Source organism: Rhinichthys klamathensis, unplaced genomic scaffold (assembly GCF_029890125.1).
Source record: "Rhinichthys klamathensis goyatoka isolate OS25496 unplaced genomic scaffold, OSU_Roscu_1.1 h1tg000092l_1, whole genome shotgun sequence".
NCBI lineage: Eukaryota > Metazoa > Chordata > Actinopteri > Cypriniformes > Leuciscidae > Rhinichthys > Rhinichthys klamathensis.
The window spans coordinates 121,717-139,972 of record NW_026606631.1 but is presented as its reverse complement, the minus strand read 5'-3'; the positions used below and the strand labels follow the sequence as shown (position 1 = coordinate 139,972).

Here is an 18,256-nt window from a genome sequence, read left to right as displayed (position 1 = left end):
TCCATGTTTGTATTTTTACTAATAAAAAAGAAAGTTTTAAACAAAAATGAAACTTCTGTCATCATCAGTTATTCAACTGCTTTATGTCATTACAAACCTGTATGGCTGAACCAAAAAGTAGACGTTTTCTTTATTTTAATACAATATCTATACATGTCTATACTATTGAAGTTATTTGGGTCCAATGACCCCATTGCCTTCCAAAATATATTCCAGGGAAGAAAGTCATACAGGTTTAAAACGACAGTAAATTATTGCATTTTTGAAAATGATCTGTCTCAATAAATCATCTTGACGATCTTTTTGGTTTTGGTTTTTATTGGTTAGGTCATCCAGCTACCTTACCTTTCAATTATCTTAAATATATCATTTACAGGGGGAAAATACAGATAAATTAATACATTAAAAGTTACTATATATTCTCAGTGTGAAGATTAAGCGTCTGTAATAATACTGCAACACCATTCACCAAAAGAAGAAAATCACTAATGGAGTCAATCTCATTCAGAGCACAATATGACAGGTGACGATAGAAGTACAAACTCATCTGCTATGTGATTATTTCACAGATGAGTCTATCCTGTTCCCAACCACAGAACAATCGAGCTAGTCCAACAGAAGTGGGAGTGATGTGTTGCACAGCGCGGGGGTGATGCAGGGATCTTAATATCCAAACGTGTTCTCTCCACTGTAGGCCACGTACAAAAAGCCGTCCTCGTCTTTTTCTTTCTCGTAGAGCTGCCCCATAGTCAGACTGAAACAAGAATGAAGATTGTGTTCTGACATGCTACTTATCCATAAAAGGGTCACATTTTTTTAATTGAGATTTATATATCAAAATAAAGCTGAATCTCCATTGATGTTAGGATAGGACAATATAACTATTTGAAAATCTGGAATCTGAGGGTGCAGAAAAATCGGTAACACTTTACTTGAAGAGGTGTGCATAAGACTAACATGACACCTTCATAATCATGACATGACACATGTTATGAATATGAAGGAAGTTTTATGCATGTTTATGACAACTGTCATTAAGTGTCATTCGCTCAGTTATGACATTTTTGATGCAAATATGACATTGTTAGAGATGTCTTTGTTATGACACCTTGACATAAACCATAAAATCATAACCTGTCAGTGTATTTGTCATGACAACTTGACATTACTAAGACAACACAACCTGTCATAAACATGACCTAGCAGATTATCAAACTTAACCCTTGTGCATTGTTCAAATTCACTACCCTTTCGTTATGTTCGTGGCTGAAAACAGCCACTACTTTAAACTGCTGTAAAAATGTATCAGATAAATATTTTTTTCAATTTTTTTTACATAAATCTATTAATCAACCTCAGTCCTGATCAAAACTACTAAATGTTTAACAAAAAAATCAGGATTTTAACTCTTTAATTGCCAAATTCATAAATTATGTCACTGATTTGGGGAAAAAAACACACAAAATGACTTATATTCAATATAAAATGTGATTGTGGACTGGATTTTTTTTACCTTTTATCACAGTCTTGGACATGTCAAAGATTAGAAACAATGTTGGTTTTGATGAATTTTTATTTTTTGCGCAGCATCAGATTTTAACTTTTTCTCCCTCATTTACTGTTCGTGGCTGTTTTTGCCCCATTGACTTCCATTATAACCACATTTATTGATTGCAAAGCCATGACACCAAATAATCATGCATTTTTGATTGTTGGTGGTTTTCCCTGTTGGGAAGAGGTAAAATTTGTAATTTTTACTGTGGATAACCAGGTGGCACCATTAACCCTTTAGATAGGCCTGTGCAAAAAAAGCTTAGTTTCTGGCTTTTACATGAAGTTATATGGAGTATAATAGCATTATTGTGTGTGTGTGTGTGTGTGTGTGTGTGTGTGTGTGTGTGTGTGTGTGTGTGAACTCACCTTGATGCATCTGAGAAAATCAAAATATGCACCTCAGCTCTCAGAACTACATGGAGTAAACAAAAACAACGTAGCCTAAGTGTATTTATGCATCTGCTGCCTTTTGATGGTGAGGAATGCAGACTAAACAAAAACAAAGCAAGTGGATATAAACACTTGTCATTTGATGGTGAGAAGAGCAGCAAGCAACATGTGAAAGGGCTTGACTTGTAGTGAAGTTTTAGAGATGGTTATTCAGCCTGACCCCTCCAGCGATCTGCAGGAGGTATTGTCTTCTCCCTCTGACACAACAGACTCAGGAGAGTCAGATCCTGGTTTGGATGTGGGACCCTCATCATCCTCTCTAGCTTCCACTGAAGGCGAGGAGGATTCGGAGGATCCTGGATCTGGGTGGATTGGGAGAAATGGCGAAGTGTGGTTTTCCACCAATGTGGAGACAACTCCCTTTCTTCAGCCTGTCAAAGGCGTGACTCCAGGGCCGACGCGCTATGCCATCGCAAGGGTCCAGAACATGGATTCTGTGTTCAATCTGTTTTTTTTTTCAGATTGACCTCATTGTCAGCATGACCAACCTCCATGGGCACCGCTGCCACCGCACAATGAGAAACTGGACCGGGGTGGACTCCACAGATCTCCATGCCTACATGGGGCTACTGATTTTGGCCGGCGTCTACAGGTCCAGAGGGGAGTCCACACGTTGCCTGTGGGATGATCGCAGTGGTCATGCGATTTTTAGAGCCACCATGTCCCTCTCAAGATTCTCCCAATCCACCCAGATCCAGGATCCTCCGAATCCTCCTCGCCTTCAGTGGAAGCTAGAGAGGATGATGAGGGTCCCACATCCAAACCAGGATCTGACTCTCCTGAGTCTGTGGTGTCAGAGGGAGAAGACAATACCTCCTGCAGCTCGCTGGAGGGGTCAGGCTGCATAACCATCTCTAAAACTTCACTACAAGTCAAGCCCTTTCTCATGTTGCTTGCTGCTCTTCTCACCATCAAATGACAAGTGTTTATATCCACTTGCTTTGTTTTTGTTTAGTCTGCATTCCTCACCATCAAAAGGCAGCAGATGCATAAATACACTTACTTTGTTTTTGTTTACTCCATGTAGTTCTGAGAGCTGAGGTGCATATTTTGATTTTCTCAGATGCATCAAGGTGAGTTCTCACTCACTCACTCACTCACTCACTCACTCACTCACTCACTCACTCACTCACTCACTCACTCACTCACTCACTCACTCACTCACTCACTCACTCACTCACTCACTCACTCACTCACTCACACTCACACACACACACACACACACACACACACACACACACACACACACACACTTCATAATGCTATTATACTCCATATAACTCCATGTAAAAGCCAGAAACTAAGCTTTTTTTGCACAGGCCTATCTAAAGGGTTAATGGTGCCACCTGGTTATCCACAGTAAAAATTACAAATTTTACCTCTTCCCAACAGGGAAAACCACCAACAATCAAAAATGCATGATTATTTGGTGTCATGGCTTTGCAATCAATAAATGTGGTTATAATGGAAGTCAATGGGGCAAAAACAGCCACGAACAGTAAATGAGGGAGAAAAAGTTTAAATCTGATGCTGCGCAAAAAATAAAAATTCATCAAAACCAACATTGTTTCTAATCTTTGACATGTCCAAGACTGTGATAAAAGGTTAAAAAAAATCCAGTCCACAATCACATTTTATATTGAATATAAGTCATTTTGTGTGTTTTTTCCCCCAAATCAGTGACATCATTTATGAATTTGGCAATTAAAGAGTTAAAATCCTGATTTTTTTAAAACATTTATTAGTTTTGATCAGGAATGAGGTTGATTAATAGATTTATGTAAAAAAAATGAAAAAAATATTTATCTGATACATTTTTACAGCAGTTTAAAGTAGTGGCTGTTTTCAGCCACGAACATAACGAAAGGGTAGTGAATTTGCCCAGAGTGTACTGTTGAGTTTTTGAAAAATTTCAAAGCATTTTCCCAAAATATGTGGCAAAATAAGATTTGTCACCAAAAATCATTCCATTTGCTGAAACACAGAAAAAGTTATGGCCAAATTAAGACTCAAAAATACCCCATAGTGGCTGAAAACAGCCACAACAGCACATAAGGGTTAAGAAACCACTTAGCTTTATTGGTTAACATTACATTAAACTGTCAGGTGGTTGGTTTTGACATTGGCTGTCATGAAGCCATTATAACTTTTTAATGACAAATTCAATTTGTACCACTGTAGTTGAGGTCACGAAAAATATTCATGACACAGTTCTAATGACCTCATGACAGCCAATGTCAAAACCAACCACATGACAGTTTAATTTAATTTAATGTCAAGTTGTCATGACAAATACACTGACAGGTTATGATGTTATGGTTTATGTCAAGATGTCATAACAAAGACATCTTAAACAATGTCATATTTGCATTCAAAATGTCATTATTGAGCGAAAGACACTTAATGACATTTGTCATAAACATGCATAAACCCTACTTCATATTCATGACATATGTCATGTCATGGTTATGAAGGTGTCATGTCAGTCTTATGCACACCCCTTCAAGTAAAGTGTTACCGAAAAATCTAAATATTGAGAAAATCGCCTTTAAAGTTGTCGAAATGAAGTCCTCGATGTTGCAGCATCCACTCACAAAAACAATTTTTGAAATATATACGGTAGCAAATTTACAAAATATCTTCATGGAACATGATCTCTACTTAATATCCTAATGATGTTTGGCATAAAATAAAAATCGATCATTTTGACCCATACAATGTATTGTTGGTTATTGTCTCGAATATACCCGTGCGACTTGTGACTGGTTTTGTGGACCAGCGTCACATATTTCATGAGTTAAAGTACATTACACTGTTGGAAGTTGACTTCCAATGTTCAGGGTTCAATTTAGAATTTAAGCATGGCAAATGAAATATGTTTATATTTTCTGATGCATGTCATGACAGAAATGTAATGTATGTGCAGTTGATGAGTGATATGTACTCGTGAAACAAAAAATATATTCAACACACAGGTATAGACAAGGAAAATTACAAAAGGAGGAGGTCCCAATGTCAATGAATTCCTCTGAACAGATTAATCCAAGATCATCCCTTGCTAAATAAACTCTTACTTCTCCTTCTGTACCTGTTTTGTTCTCAACACACAGTGAGCCGTAACCTCCAGCTAAAGAATTTCAGCTGAGTGTATTTGAGAAGGCAGGTGTGGAAGGTAAACAGAGATTATTGAGGATTTAAGTGGAGGATGTTGGGTGTGACCTGGGAACACTGGAACTTATTTCACTCAGCCTTTAATACACAACCTGATGCAATATCTTTATTGTACAAGAATTACAGCCCTATACAAATAAATGTAAATGTTAAATTGTGTACAAGGAAACGGATTCCTGAGGATGATTCAGAAAACTGAATTCCTATAGGTGTGATTGCTTGGCAAGAGCGTCACTGTCCTCTTCACTTCCTGGAATGTGTGACATGACGGTGGAAAGGGAAAGTAGTGCCTATAAAAAGTTTTCACCCCCTTCTTAAATTGTTAAATAATTTATTATTCTGTAATTAAGATAAACTACAGATGTTCCGGTGGGCACGGTTTGCTCCATGTAAACAGGGCTTTCACACAGTTACAGCAAACCCATTATTTTATCACACATATCATTTCTATCACGCCTCATTTTTGTCACGTGGAAATATTTTTAAAACACTCACCACAAATCTTGTAAAAAAAAGAAGAAGAGCCAAATAAATGTAGGTGTCTTGCAGACTCTTGCATCATGTTTTCTCTGTATTTTACACTAAAGCCTTCAAGGACCTGTTGCAGTGAGATGTCACAACAACATCATGCTGCCATGCCATGTTTCTGCCGGACGTGGCATTTAGCCTGATTGCTAAACATGTGTTATTTTGGTCTCGTCAAATCATAGTCTTCTAGTTGGCTTCAGGCTTTTCAATATTTATATAGCGCTTTTTACAATACAGATTGTTTCAAAGCAGCTTTACAGAGATAACAGGAAAATAATGTTGTAATAATATTGTTCAATATAAAATGAAATGTCCCCAATTTTCCCACATATTTTCTGGGAAACTATAACTGAGATGCCATTTGTTTTTTGGCCTCAGTGGCTCCTCTTCGCTGAGCTCTGACTAGTTAAGCACCAGTACAGTACAGTACGCCTGTTCTCTCGAACATGGGCCACACAAGCTGGTCACAGATGTCAGTGGTCTCTTGCTAGCCTCTCTCAGGTTTCCTTCTTGAATGGTCACTCAGTTTTTGAGGACAACCTGCTTTTAGTGCTTTTCCATTTCTTAATTATTGATATGACTGTATTTTAAAGGATATTCAATGGTTTGGAAATCTTGTGGCATTGCTTAGAGAGTCCTTTTTTCTTCTTTTGTTTATGTGAGTTCTGCCATTATCAACCTTGTTTTCAGCATAAGAGCGACCGAGGCCATTTGTATCTTGAAAGTGCGAGTTCCTGTGTCATCTGCTTCCAATTCATTCAACCTTTAGAACCAACGGCCTGCACCAGTGATGATATCGGTGCGTTACATTAATATATACTAAAGCAATAAGCCCCACAAACGGCAGTTAAGCAGTAACACTAATGCAATGCGCTCACAGGTGTGTGTTTGTTGAGTAATTTACAGCGGCTTCGAACGCGGGTCAACCAATCAGAATCAAGGACCGGAACTATCCGTTTTATAAATTGATTTTTATTCTTTTAGATCACTAACAGTAGACACATTTGTTTTAATTTTCAATCGTTTACTTTTGATTGGTCGTTAAAAACCCACAAAAGTCCAGTAAAATGACAAACCGTGTGCATGTCCAGGGAGTGAAAACTTTTTATAGAGACTGTAATTAATTAGTAGAATCACTGTAATAAATAAAGTATGGTTTTACCTGGACTGAGGGACAGTTTTGTCGACAAAAAGAAATATGGCTTTTTCAGAAGGCAGTTGGATCCGCTTTCTGATGATCCACATGAACTGGGCCACTGTGATGTCAGACGGGACCAGATACTTCCGCTTGTCAATGTCCACAATCTGTGAACCAGATACTTTCTCTACAATAACCTGATAAACACAAGAAAGAGCAAATACAGCCAATTATGCTTTAAATCTTAAGCCCTGAGGTTGTGACAATATAAAGTTGTTTTACTGGTATGACTCAACTCGTACACAGAATAAACAATAAACAGACACACCAAGAGTTAAACGAAAAGCAAATGCCAACACAATAGATGGCGCAACTTTTCAGATGGTCTGGCAAGTTCAACACAAATTTTAGCAATAAATATACACCGCGTTCCAAATTATTATGCAAATTATATTTTACACTGATTTTCCTAAATAGTCGATGCAAATGACAGTCAGTATAATTTTCCAGTCACCAACCGTTAGGGTTTAAGTCAAATTTCATTGAACAAACCACCCAACGAAAACAGTATTTTTTTCAAAAATAAAAAACTCAAAATGCACTGTTCCAAATTATTATGCACAACAGAGTTTGAAAACATTGTATAGGTTGTAAAGAACTAAAAATGGTCATTTGTTGAATTTGCAGCATTAGGAGGTCATATTTACTGAAATCAAAAGCTATTTCAATCAAACTCATCTTAACAGGGCAAGTTACATGTTAACATAGGACCCCTTCTTTGATATCACCTTCACAATTCTTGCATCCATTGAAGTTGTGAGTTTCTGCTTGAATTTCTTTGCAGGATGTCAGAATAGCGTCCCAGAGTTGCTGTTTTGATGCGAACTGCCTCCCACCCTCATAGATCTTTTGCTTGAGGATGCTCCAAAGGTTCTCAATAGGGTTGAGGATGGGGGCCACACCATGAGTTTCTCTCCTTTTTTGCCCTTAGCAGCCAATGACACAGAAGTATTCTTTGCAGCTTGAGATGGTGCATTGTCATGAATGAAGATGATTTTGCTACGCAAGGCATGGTTCTTCTTTTTGTACCATGGAAGAAAGTGAGAAGAAGAAAGTCAGAAACTCTATGTACTTTGCCGAGGTCATTTTCACACCTTCAGGGACCCTAAAGGGGCCTACCAGCTCTCTCCCCATGATTCCGGCCCAAAACATGACTCCGCCACCTCCTTGCTGACGTCGCAGCCTTATTGGGACATGGTGGCCATCCACCAACCATCCACTACTCCATCCATCTGGGCCATCCAGGGTTGCACGGCACTCATCAGTAAACAAGACTGTTTGAAAATTAGTCTTCATGTATTTCTGGGCCCACTGCAACCGTTTCTGCTTGTGAGCATTGGTTAGGGGTGGCCGAATAGTAGGTTTATGTACAACTGCAAGCCTTTAGAGGATCCTACACCTTGAGTTTCGCGGGACTCCAGAGGTACTAGCAGCTTCAAATACCTGTTTGCTGCTTTGTAATAGCATTTTAGCAGATTCTCTCTTAATCCGATGAATTTGTCTGGCAGCAACCTTTCTCATTATTCCTTTATCTGCACGAACCCGTCTGTGCTCTGAAATCTCTTCACAGTACGATGATCACGCTTAAGTTTTCGTGAAATATCTAATGTTTTCATACCTTGTCCAAGGCATTGCACTATTTGACGCTTTTCCGCAACAGAGAGATCCTTTTTCTTTCCCAAATTGCTTGAAACCTGTGGCCTGCTTAATAATGTGGAACATCCTTCTTAAGTAGTTTTCCTTTAATTGGGCTCACCTGGCAAACTAATTATCACAGGTGTCTGAGATTGATTTCAGTGATCCAAAGAGCCAGGAGACACAATACCATCCATGAGTTTGATTGAAAAACAAAATATATTTTTTTATGACACTTAATTCCAATTTGCATAATAATTTGGAACGCGGTGTACAGAGGAAACACAAACAGTCATTTTTTTTTTTTTTTGTATAGTGGAATTTAATAAAAGTCACTACCAAAATATCCAGTGTTCATTCAAACTTCACAGTTTTCCAAAACTGCATTTTGAGAAAAACAGAATCTGTTTTCTTTGTGAGAGAAGAGCGAGAGACTGTCCAGTGTCTTTTATAATCATATATGCTTTACTACAAGCATCAAACCCAACTTTTAAAATGGAACTTCATTAACTACAATAAAAAAATACTGTTTATTGTAAAAAACATGGCAGTCAGTTTGGTTTGAAATGTGCTGGGGACAGAGACGCATTCGGAAGGGCATTTTCAAAAGTGCTGGGTACAATGACGCATTCATTCTTTTTTCTCTTTCGCGCAGGTCATGTTTTGAAAGACGATGTCCTGTAGCTTACTGATGTAAATAAATAAAAATGTATACAAAGATGTGATGATGTCCGACCAAAAATGTGATGGTACTTTGGGTTTAATTGGTCGTACAATGAGATCTAATATATGTTGTTAGTATCGTAAAGTTATTGTAAAGCGATAATGTTTATCAGTGGTTGTATATCAAGAATCTTGATATACTTTATCACTGATAAACATTATCGGTTTTGATGAGGGGAAAAAAAACTATACGAGTGCGGATTAGAACCCAGAGAAGCAGGGACACGTTTGTGTGCATTTTGATTTGTGATTTCACCGGAACGAATAGAATCTCTGCAACGGATTGAAGCGCGCGTCCGAGTGAAGACAACACATTTCAGCGCTAGATCGCCTCTTATTTAACAAATGAATGAAACGAATGCTGCTAGTTAACTGGAGATGTTTTATTTGTATTGGTACATCCGTGCCGCGAGATGTTTCAAAAGTGGTGGGGACAATATCGACCCTGGCAAAAAGTGGTGGGGACATGTCCCACCCGTCCCCCCCGTAAATGGTAAAAAATAATAATAAAAGAAATTTTTCAATTGTAAGAGACACAAAAGACTACAAGCAGCAGATAAAGTGTTTGTCTTAAGCAAGAACAATGTGTGAATGTTTGCAGAACATTTTATGAAAATAACTCCATAGTCAAAGGCTCGCAAACTGCAAAAACATTAATTGTTTTGGTCTTGTGCCAATTTAAGATTCTTTGGTGTTTAATGCTGTTTGGGAAAACTGCTTTCAGTGCATTAGCACCATGAAATGCTCTGATATGTGTATCTTTCATTGCAGGACAAAGAACAAAAAAATCTAAATCTAGTTTGCGCTGAATGTTCACATTTGGTGTGGAAATACTGTCGTTGTCTAGATTTGAAAGGGTGTGCTGTTGTAGCTTTGTTACTATGACTTACCGTTATAAATGATAAAATAAAGAAGGCTATACCCTTGTATAAATAGTTTAACTTTTCACATTTATACTCACAGGAACTCTGTCTGGGTACTTGTTGCGGATTTTGGCTGACTCCACACACCTGTGCTCTACATGACAGAAAAAGAAAAAGAAAAGACATCGATCAGTCTACATGCAAGCTCAGCATGCAATGCTCTTTGCATCATTAATATTCATCAGCCAGTGTTATAAACAGCACTCACTTGAATTCCCATTAATCACCACACACATCTGCATTCTTTTTAATAACTCTATCAATATATATACATATACTGTATATGTATATATAAATAAAATATACATGTATGTATATATATATATATATATATATATATATATATATATATATATATATATATTACACACACACACAGTTTGACAACTGCCAAAGCATAGATATGTGACTGAGATATTCTCATCAAATAATAAATTTTTATATCATATATGGCTTATTATCAAGTGACATGCATGCTAAATGAAAGAAAACCAATGAACACTGTTATCAAATGCACTTAAAACAACACCAGAGACAGACTGTCAGGCTAGGGCGTAATCTCGGTTTACTTTCATTATTAAGACGTTATTATGAGCAAAACAACAGGCCTGACATAAGCAAAATTGTTCTTACATGGTGAATGCTGTTAAATTAGATCAAATTAGCAGGTTGACAGAATAAAAACATCGGTTTGACAAACAGATCAATAAATACACGTATCTGTATCTGTATCTGTATCTGACAGGCCGTTGTTGACAATAACATGGCATTTTCGATGAATTACCCAGAGAATGGTCCTCTTTAAACATCCATTTCATTTTTGCAGAGGTATAGCTCGAAGAGCGATCTGTTGGTAAAAATATGTGATGATTTAAAGTCAATTAAATGTTAAAACTAAAAACGTCAACAATGTAACAGCAGCAGACATTCGTCTTCAGACGAGCCGTAATGACGTCACCCCGTTGGAGGGAGGTTACGTCACAGCGGGGCCGTACCATTCAGTCGATTCGGGGGGTTTCATACACGAATTCGCTTATGTCTACAGCAAGAACACCTCTACGCTTGCAGAAATCACACGATCGAACTCATAGTTTTTGTTTTTAAACATAAATATGATGAATAATTATCGAATAATGATTATGCACATAGTTCGCGCACTGCCGTTGCTATGGTGAACAGACGACGCTGAGCCACCGGAACCACCGCGTGTTGTTTGTTTGCTGGACTGATTAATCTTTACTAAGTTTTTGTTTTCAATAGTGTAATACTATTAAGCCAAAATGCTTTTGTTGATCGTTGTTAGTAAATGTATTTGACAACGCATGCACAGCTCAAATGATATACATGTGTTTAAATGGTGTTGTTAATTGTTGGATGGAAGTTCATATTTACCGCAATATTAACAACAATGGCCTTTTATGACGTTTACGCCCATCCTGCTTTAATAAGATACAAAACATGTGTTTGCACGAGGGCAACGCTGTTTGTCTTTGTGGTTTTATGCCTCACGTATATTTCACCTCTTCTGGTGGCTTATAGAAGTCAAGGTAAGCTGAATTTTATTCCAAGCTAATTATTTCCCAAAATCCCAAATATGGGATCAAATAAAGTGACTCAGTTTGTTGCTATGAACAGGGTTCTGGGTAAAGAGGAGCACATATGAAGAGCAGCCGGTCATACAGTTCCAGTATGACATGATCCTGATGGGAGCAACAGACACAGCAGGGAATTATGTGGCATGGAGCACATTTCCCAATTTTAATCGACTGATCGGAGATAATTTACGCATCCCATTTATCTCTGTGAGTACGAAACTTTAAAATCAAATTAACTTAGCTACCATAGCTATTGCAATAGTGAACTCTGGAAGCAAAGCTGCACTGGGTTTGTTCATTATTCAGGCCCAGGAGGAGGACAGGAACCAGGATGGGAAATCGGACCTTCTCAGGCTTCAAATCAGCATCCCACTCAAGGCAGAAGAGCAGATGTTCAGCATTCAACTCCTCCTTACCTTCTCATACCAGCTGTTTGTGTGTATTCAGTGCATTCACATAACACCACAAACGAAATGCCTCTCTATAAATTGGTCTCTCTCTGTCTGTCTGTATCTGATTAATTTGTCTGTCCATCTGTCTAGCGAATGTCTACTGTTGTGATGCAGACGCTTGCCTTCGTGCAGCACTCCTCCCCTGTCCCAGGTTCTCAGCTCTCCATCTGTGGAGACCTGAAGCTAAACCAGCGAACTCCTCTTCCTCACCGAGGCTTACATAGTACCTACAATGTGAGTATATCTGAACAACAATTCATTGATGCATGACCTATTTTGATATACAAATTAATATGGTGATTTATCCATTGCTGGAACTGAAGCTTTGATCCTGAACCGGTTTGACTTGCAATGCCACTGTCATGTCAAATGTCTGTCAACAGGAAGATCGTAAATTAAAACATGAGCAATGGAAATAAATGTATTTGCATAGATTTTACAGTCCTAAATTCTAAATGAACAGAATGATGGCTTTCATATAAGCAGGCCTATGTTGTCAGAATATGATTTATGTGAATAAACATAAGGTTTATTTTGGATTGCCTCTTCCAGGTATCAGTGATTGATGGATCCAGTCCGTTTGCGAGTAAATATGACCTGGCCAACATCATTACACTCTATCAGCAGAGAAACTGTAAGATTATGAACCTGTTCTGAGAAAAGCAAAACATATTCATAGACAGATGCATTTTATTATTATTGTTGTGAGTATGTGTTAAACCTCTCTCTTCCTTATTTTTACATCATTGCTTTCAAAATTACAGATTTGTAGTCACTATATTTCTCAACGCCTACCTTTAATATTTACTCCAGAATGTTTTGAACTACATGATCACCTAATTTGATATAATTAAGCCGCGTTTCCACCGCAATTACCAGGAACTATTTGTCCCAGGAACTTTTTTCATAGGAACTATTTTTGCCCCAGAACGGTTGCTCACTGCGTTTACACCGTGGACTAAAGTACCGGGAAGATTAGTCTGGTGACGTTGAACTGCGTGCGACTGCTCCTCCCAGTCTGCGCGTACTTGTTTTGAGTTTTAAGTATTGAGGAGATTCAAGCTGTGCTGCTTTTGTGTGCGATCTATTGGTTTACTAACGAGGTAATTAACAAAACGGCAGAAAAGAGACGAACACTAATACCAAAGCGTATTCATTTCAGAAAGCTCGTAATGCTAGATAGACACAACGTTTGTTATCAGCTATAGCGGACATGACCGTGAGATGGATGGGACGAACGCGCGCCATCCGGCAGAGAGAACAAGGTAAAAGAACCAATCAGCATGTTCAGCGCACAAGTCCCACCCCGAAAGTTCCTGAACTCTGAAAAAGTACTACCTCGCCAGCAGGGACTTTCTGGGGGGGAAATTTTTACCCGGAACTTCATTTAGACCCTGGTTCCTGCGGTGTAAACACACGGAGTACCACCCCAAAGTTCCTAGTTCCTGGGGAAAGTTCCTGCGGTGGAAACGCGGCTTTAGATGATAAACACAGAAATGATCATGAAGCTTATATATTCTTGAAACCTTATTTGTCAACTCTTTCTGTCAATTTAAAACGTCAACCCATCATAAGCATGCATTATGTGTTTCTTGGTAATGTAGGCATTCCTGTGCTAGCGCGCTGCTTTTGTTTTAGCCGAAATCTTTTTCTCACACACACACAGTGACAACTCATCTCTCCGGCGTCATTCCCGTGTGGACCATGGGAAGAGCTGCGAACGCTCCATTCCAGATCAGTGCTCAGATCAACTATCCAGTAGAGACTATTGCATATCCTTTATAAGCTCAGTGTGTGTGGGTATATAATATGACAGGAATGGGAATGAGAATGAGATTCTGAATATTCTCTCTCTCTCTCTCTCTCTCTCTCTCTCTCTCTCTCTCTCTCTCTCTCTCTCTCTCTCTCTCTCTATATATATATATATATATATATATATATATATATATATAAATATATACACTCACCTAAGGGATTATTAGGAACACCTGTTCAATTTCTCATTAATGCAATTATCTAATCAACCAATCACATGGCAGTTGCTTCAATGCATTTAGGGGTGTGGTCCTGGTCAAGACAATATCCTGAACTCCAAACTGAATGTCAGAATGGGAAAGAAAGGTGATTTAAGCAATTTTGAGCGTGGCATGGTTGTTGGTGCCAGACGGGCCGGTCTGAGTATTTCACAATCTGCTCAGTTACTGAGATTTTCACGCACAACCATTTCTAGGGTTTACAAAGAATGGTGTGAAAAGGGAAAACATCCAGTATGCGGCAGTCCTGTGGGCGAAAATGCCTTGTTGATGCTAGAGGTCAGAGGAGAATGGGCCGACTGATTCAAGCTGATAGAAGAGCAACTTTGACTGATATAACCACTCGTTACAACCGAGGTATGCAGCAAAGCATTTGTGAAGCCACAACACGAACAACCTTGAGGCGGATGGGCTACAACAGCAGAAGACCCCACCGGGTACCACTCATCTCCACTACAAATAGGAAAAAGAGGCTACAATTTTCAAGAGCTCACCAAAATTGGACAGTTGAAGACTGGAAAAATGTTGCCTGGTCTGATGAGTCTCGATTTCTGTTGAGACATTCAGATGGTAGAGTCAGAATTTGGCGTAAACAGAATGAGAACATGGATCCATCATGCCTTGTTACCACTGTGCAGGCTGGTGGTGGTGGTGTAATGGTGTGGGGGATGTTTTCTTGGCACACTTTAGGCCACTTAGTGCCAATTGGGCATCGTTTAAATGCCACTGCCTACCTGAGCATTGTTTCTGACCATGTCCATCCCTTTATGGCCACCATGTACCCATCCTCTCATGGCTACTTCCAGCAGGATAATGCACCATGTCACAAAGCTCGAATCATTTCAAATTGGTTTCTTGAAAATGACAATGAGTTCGTCAGCAGCCATATCACCCTGTAGCCCAAGACTGGTTGCCCACTGAAGCTAAGCAGGGCTGAGCCTGGTTAGTACCTGGATGGGAGACCTCCTGAGAAACCAGGTTGCTGCTGGAAGAGGTGTTAGTGAGGCCAGCAGGGGGTGCTCACCCTGTGGTCTGTGTGGGTCCTAACGCCCCAGTATAGTGACGGGGACACTATGCTGTCAAAGAGCACCGTCCTTCGGATGAGACGTTAAACCGAGGCCCTGACTCTCTGTGGTCATTAAAAATCCCATGGCACTTCTCGTAAAGAGTTGGGGTGTAACCCCGGTGTCCTGGCCACATTCCACCCATTGGCTCCTGCCAATCATGGCCTCCTAATAATCCCCATCCACTGAATTGGCTCTATCACTCTCTCTCCTCTCCAACTATAGCTGGTGTGTGTTGAGCGTGAGCGCACTGGCGCCGTTGTACTGTGGCTGCCGTCGCATCATCCAAGTGGATGCTGCCCACTGGTGCTGGTTGAGGAGAGAACCCCTGATATGATTGTAAAGCGCTTTGGGTGTACAGTAGTACATATGAAAGCGCTATATAAATGCCTCATTCATTCATTCATTCATTCATTCATTCACTGTACTAAAATGGCCCCCACAGTCACCAGATCTCAACCCAATAGAGCATCTTTGGGATGTGGTGGAAGGGGAGCTTCGTGCCCTGGATGTGCATCCCACAAATCTCCATCAACTGCAAGATGCTATCCTATCAATATGGGCCAACATTTCTAAAGAATGCTTTCAGCACCTTGTTGAATCAATGCCACGTAGAATTAAGGCAGTTCTGAAGGCGAAAGGGGGTCAAACACAGTATTAGTATGGTGTTCCTAATAATCCTTTAGGAGAGTGTATGTTTGTATATGTCTTTGTTATAGCGGTTTAACCCATTTTAGTACAACTGTCATTATACGTTAATTAGGTACAATTATTTATTTGTGTATGAAATGTAAACCATTTTGTCGTAGTAACCAAGTATGAAACAATAAAAATATGCAATACATATCCTCAAATAGAGTATGTTTTACAACATTTGGATAGATTACCCATAAACTGAAAATCCTGTCCTCATATCTTTCTTCTGTGGATTACAAATGAAGTTGTTTTGAAGAATGTTTCCAAACAACATTGTTCCACAGAAGAAGAAAGCGATTATGCTGTGTTATGTTGTGACTGTTTTTCCGCATTCCTATATAGAAGAGAATTATTTGTGGGTAAATTAACCCTTTGTTGTAAAACATACTCTATTCAAGGATATATACAGGTGTAACACTAAAAGTGCAATGAAGGCAGGCGGAGACGTGTTACTAACAGTGTTGGGGAAAGTTACTTTGAAAAGTAATGCGTTACAATATTGCGTTACTCCCTTAAAAAGTAACTTATTGCGTTACTTAGTTACTTTTTTAGAAAAGTAATGTGTTACGTTACTTTTTTTCCACCTGGGCTGGGCTTGTTTTTTTATGCCAAAAAAGATATATTTTTGGCCAAATGTAAAGACCCTTTCACACCAAAAGTGAAATAATAAGCCTCAGACTGAAGGAAATGCAGATTTACTCCTGTACAGTAGAGTACAGTAGTGTTCAGTAGAGGGCATCGCTCAAACAAACCTTTCAGCTGCTGCTGTTCTGGGAAATAGAAGAAGAGGATGCAGGAGAAACAAATTTAACACTTACTTTACCAATAAAAACATATAAAAAAATCTATAGTCGTTTTTGCTTATGGTTTAACTGAAAAATCGGAGGTCAGAAGCAAGTACTTTGGTCAATAAAGATTAAATGCATACAAATTTGTTTTAACATATTTAGGTATTGGAGGTTTGCATAGTGTTCTGATTCTGCATTTCACTGATTTTATTCATTTTGAGGAATATTGAATCTTTTTTGTGCAAGTGAGATGAGTAAATCCACGCTGACATTTAATCTAGAACTATAATAACCATCATGTTTACACACAACGCCTCTGCACTTCGATTTGTCTCAACATTAGGACAGAAAAGCAGTCAGTCAATAAAGGGGAAAACAAAGTAACTTGCGTTACTTATTAGAAAAAGTAACTCAGATATTTTGTTGTAAATTTTAAAAGTAATGCGTTACTTTACTAGTTACTTGAAAAAGTAATCTGATTACGTAACTCAAGTTACTTGTAATGAGTTACCCCCAACACTGGTTACTAAGCACAGGAATATTTCATAAAACCAAAACGGAAACCCAGCAACACAAAAGACAGAGACAAGGAAACAAAAATACAAGAAACAACTGAGAATCAAAAAGACTACCAAGCAGAAACAGGAAACTCAAACTAAAGTTCAAACAGGATATTGGATACTAATACATATTTTTATTGTTTCATGCTTGGTTACTAACACCAACCATCTGGTCTACAACAAAATGCTAATAAAAAAAATAAAAATAAACTGTCTGAAGTTTCTTTCAGATAACATTATTTTGATTTTAAACACATGATAGGAAATGATCCCATTATGCTTTTTAGTTTGCGGCTACAACCTAGTCTCTCATGACATGAACACATATTGGACACATAAAGTCACTTCCTGACGTCTGTGCATTCCTAGACTTGCCTCTCACGCTTCATTTGATACACTCAAGTTTAATTTCCTTGACTGGTTTTTCTACCTATCGACCAGGCTTTTGGGAAATGATTAAGTTTGCCTGGATTCAGTATGTCAGTGTCCTGCTCATCTTTCTTTGGGTTTTCCAGCACATTCAAACATTCATCTTTCAAAACCAGGTTTTACCGACCACCACAGTACCAGCGTTTAAACAGCACAGCTCCTGATATGACCTGGGCTTCTTTTTCTTCTTTTATTAAATGATATTTTTAATCTTCATTCATTGTTGAGGACTTGTTTTCAAGTGAGTTTTTCTATATATAGTTCTCTTTGTTCAGTTCAAGCACATTCATACTGGATTTCCAGGATGCCTGTGGAGTCTCTGGTTTTTCTGGTTTCCTTCAAGTTCAGCCGCACACTGTTGCAGGATATTTTTTTGCTGTGTGGTTGTAATGTGAAAGAATGATAGAATAAATATTTCAAAACCTTACACAAAGTTTGTTTTTTAAGCATGTTCAAC

The 18,256-nt window shown here is 38.6% G+C and overlaps 2 protein-coding genes across 2 annotated transcripts; one reads left to right on the top strand and one right to left on the bottom strand.

Annotated features, from left to right (window-relative positions):
• Positions 1-297: 297 nt before the first annotated feature.
• gabarapl2 (GABA(A) receptor-associated protein like 2) lies at positions 298-11,149 on the bottom strand. The gene is made up of 4 exons (XM_056252073.1): positions 10,967-11,149; positions 10,221-10,276; positions 6,866-7,038; positions 298-754 (listed from the first exon to the last, which is right to left on the bottom strand). Exons 1-4 carry the CDS (start codon positions 10,998-11,000, stop codon positions 664-666), a joined length of 354 nt encoding a protein of 117 aa, XP_056108048.1. The 5' UTR covers positions 11,001-11,149; the 3' UTR covers positions 298-663.
• Positions 11,150-11,264: 115 nt separating this feature from the next.
• tmem231 (transmembrane protein 231) lies at positions 11,265-18,194 on the top strand. The gene is made up of 7 exons (XM_056252071.1): positions 11,265-11,729; positions 11,818-11,984; positions 12,084-12,212; positions 12,320-12,463; positions 12,782-12,863; positions 13,896-14,001; positions 17,801-18,194. The coding sequence occupies exons 1-7, from the start codon at positions 11,537-11,539 to the stop codon at positions 17,961-17,963; spliced, it is 984 nt and encodes a 327-aa protein (XP_056108046.1). The 5' UTR covers positions 11,265-11,536; the 3' UTR covers positions 17,964-18,194.
• The last annotated feature ends 62 nt before the right edge of the window (positions 18,195-18,256 follow it).

Excerpts from the sequence above, each read along its gene's own strand:
- tmem231 (XM_056252071.1), top strand. The coding sequence starts at position 11,537 with ATGGTGTTGTTAATTGTTGGATGGAAGTTCATATTTACCGCAATATTA. Across the intron at positions 11,730-11,817 it reads GGTGGCTTATAGAAGTCAAG|GGTTCTGGGTAAAGAGGAGC; the intron begins GTAAGCTGAATT and ends TGCTATGAACAG. Across the intron at positions 12,464-12,781 it reads GCTTACATAGTACCTACAAT|GTATCAGTGATTGATGGATC; the intron begins GTGAGTATATCT and ends TGCCTCTTCCAG.
- gabarapl2 (XM_056252073.1), bottom strand. The coding sequence starts at position 11,000 with ATGAAATGGATGTTTAAAGAGGACCATTCTCTGG. Across the intron at positions 10,277-10,966 it reads TAAAGAGGACCATTCTCTGG|AGCACAGGTGTGTGGAGTCA; the intron begins GTAATTCATCGA and ends TCTGTCATGTAG. Across the intron at positions 755-6,865 it reads AAAACTGTCCCTCAGTCCAG|TCTGACTATGGGGCAGCTCT; the intron begins GTAAAACCATAC and ends TTCTTGTTTCAG.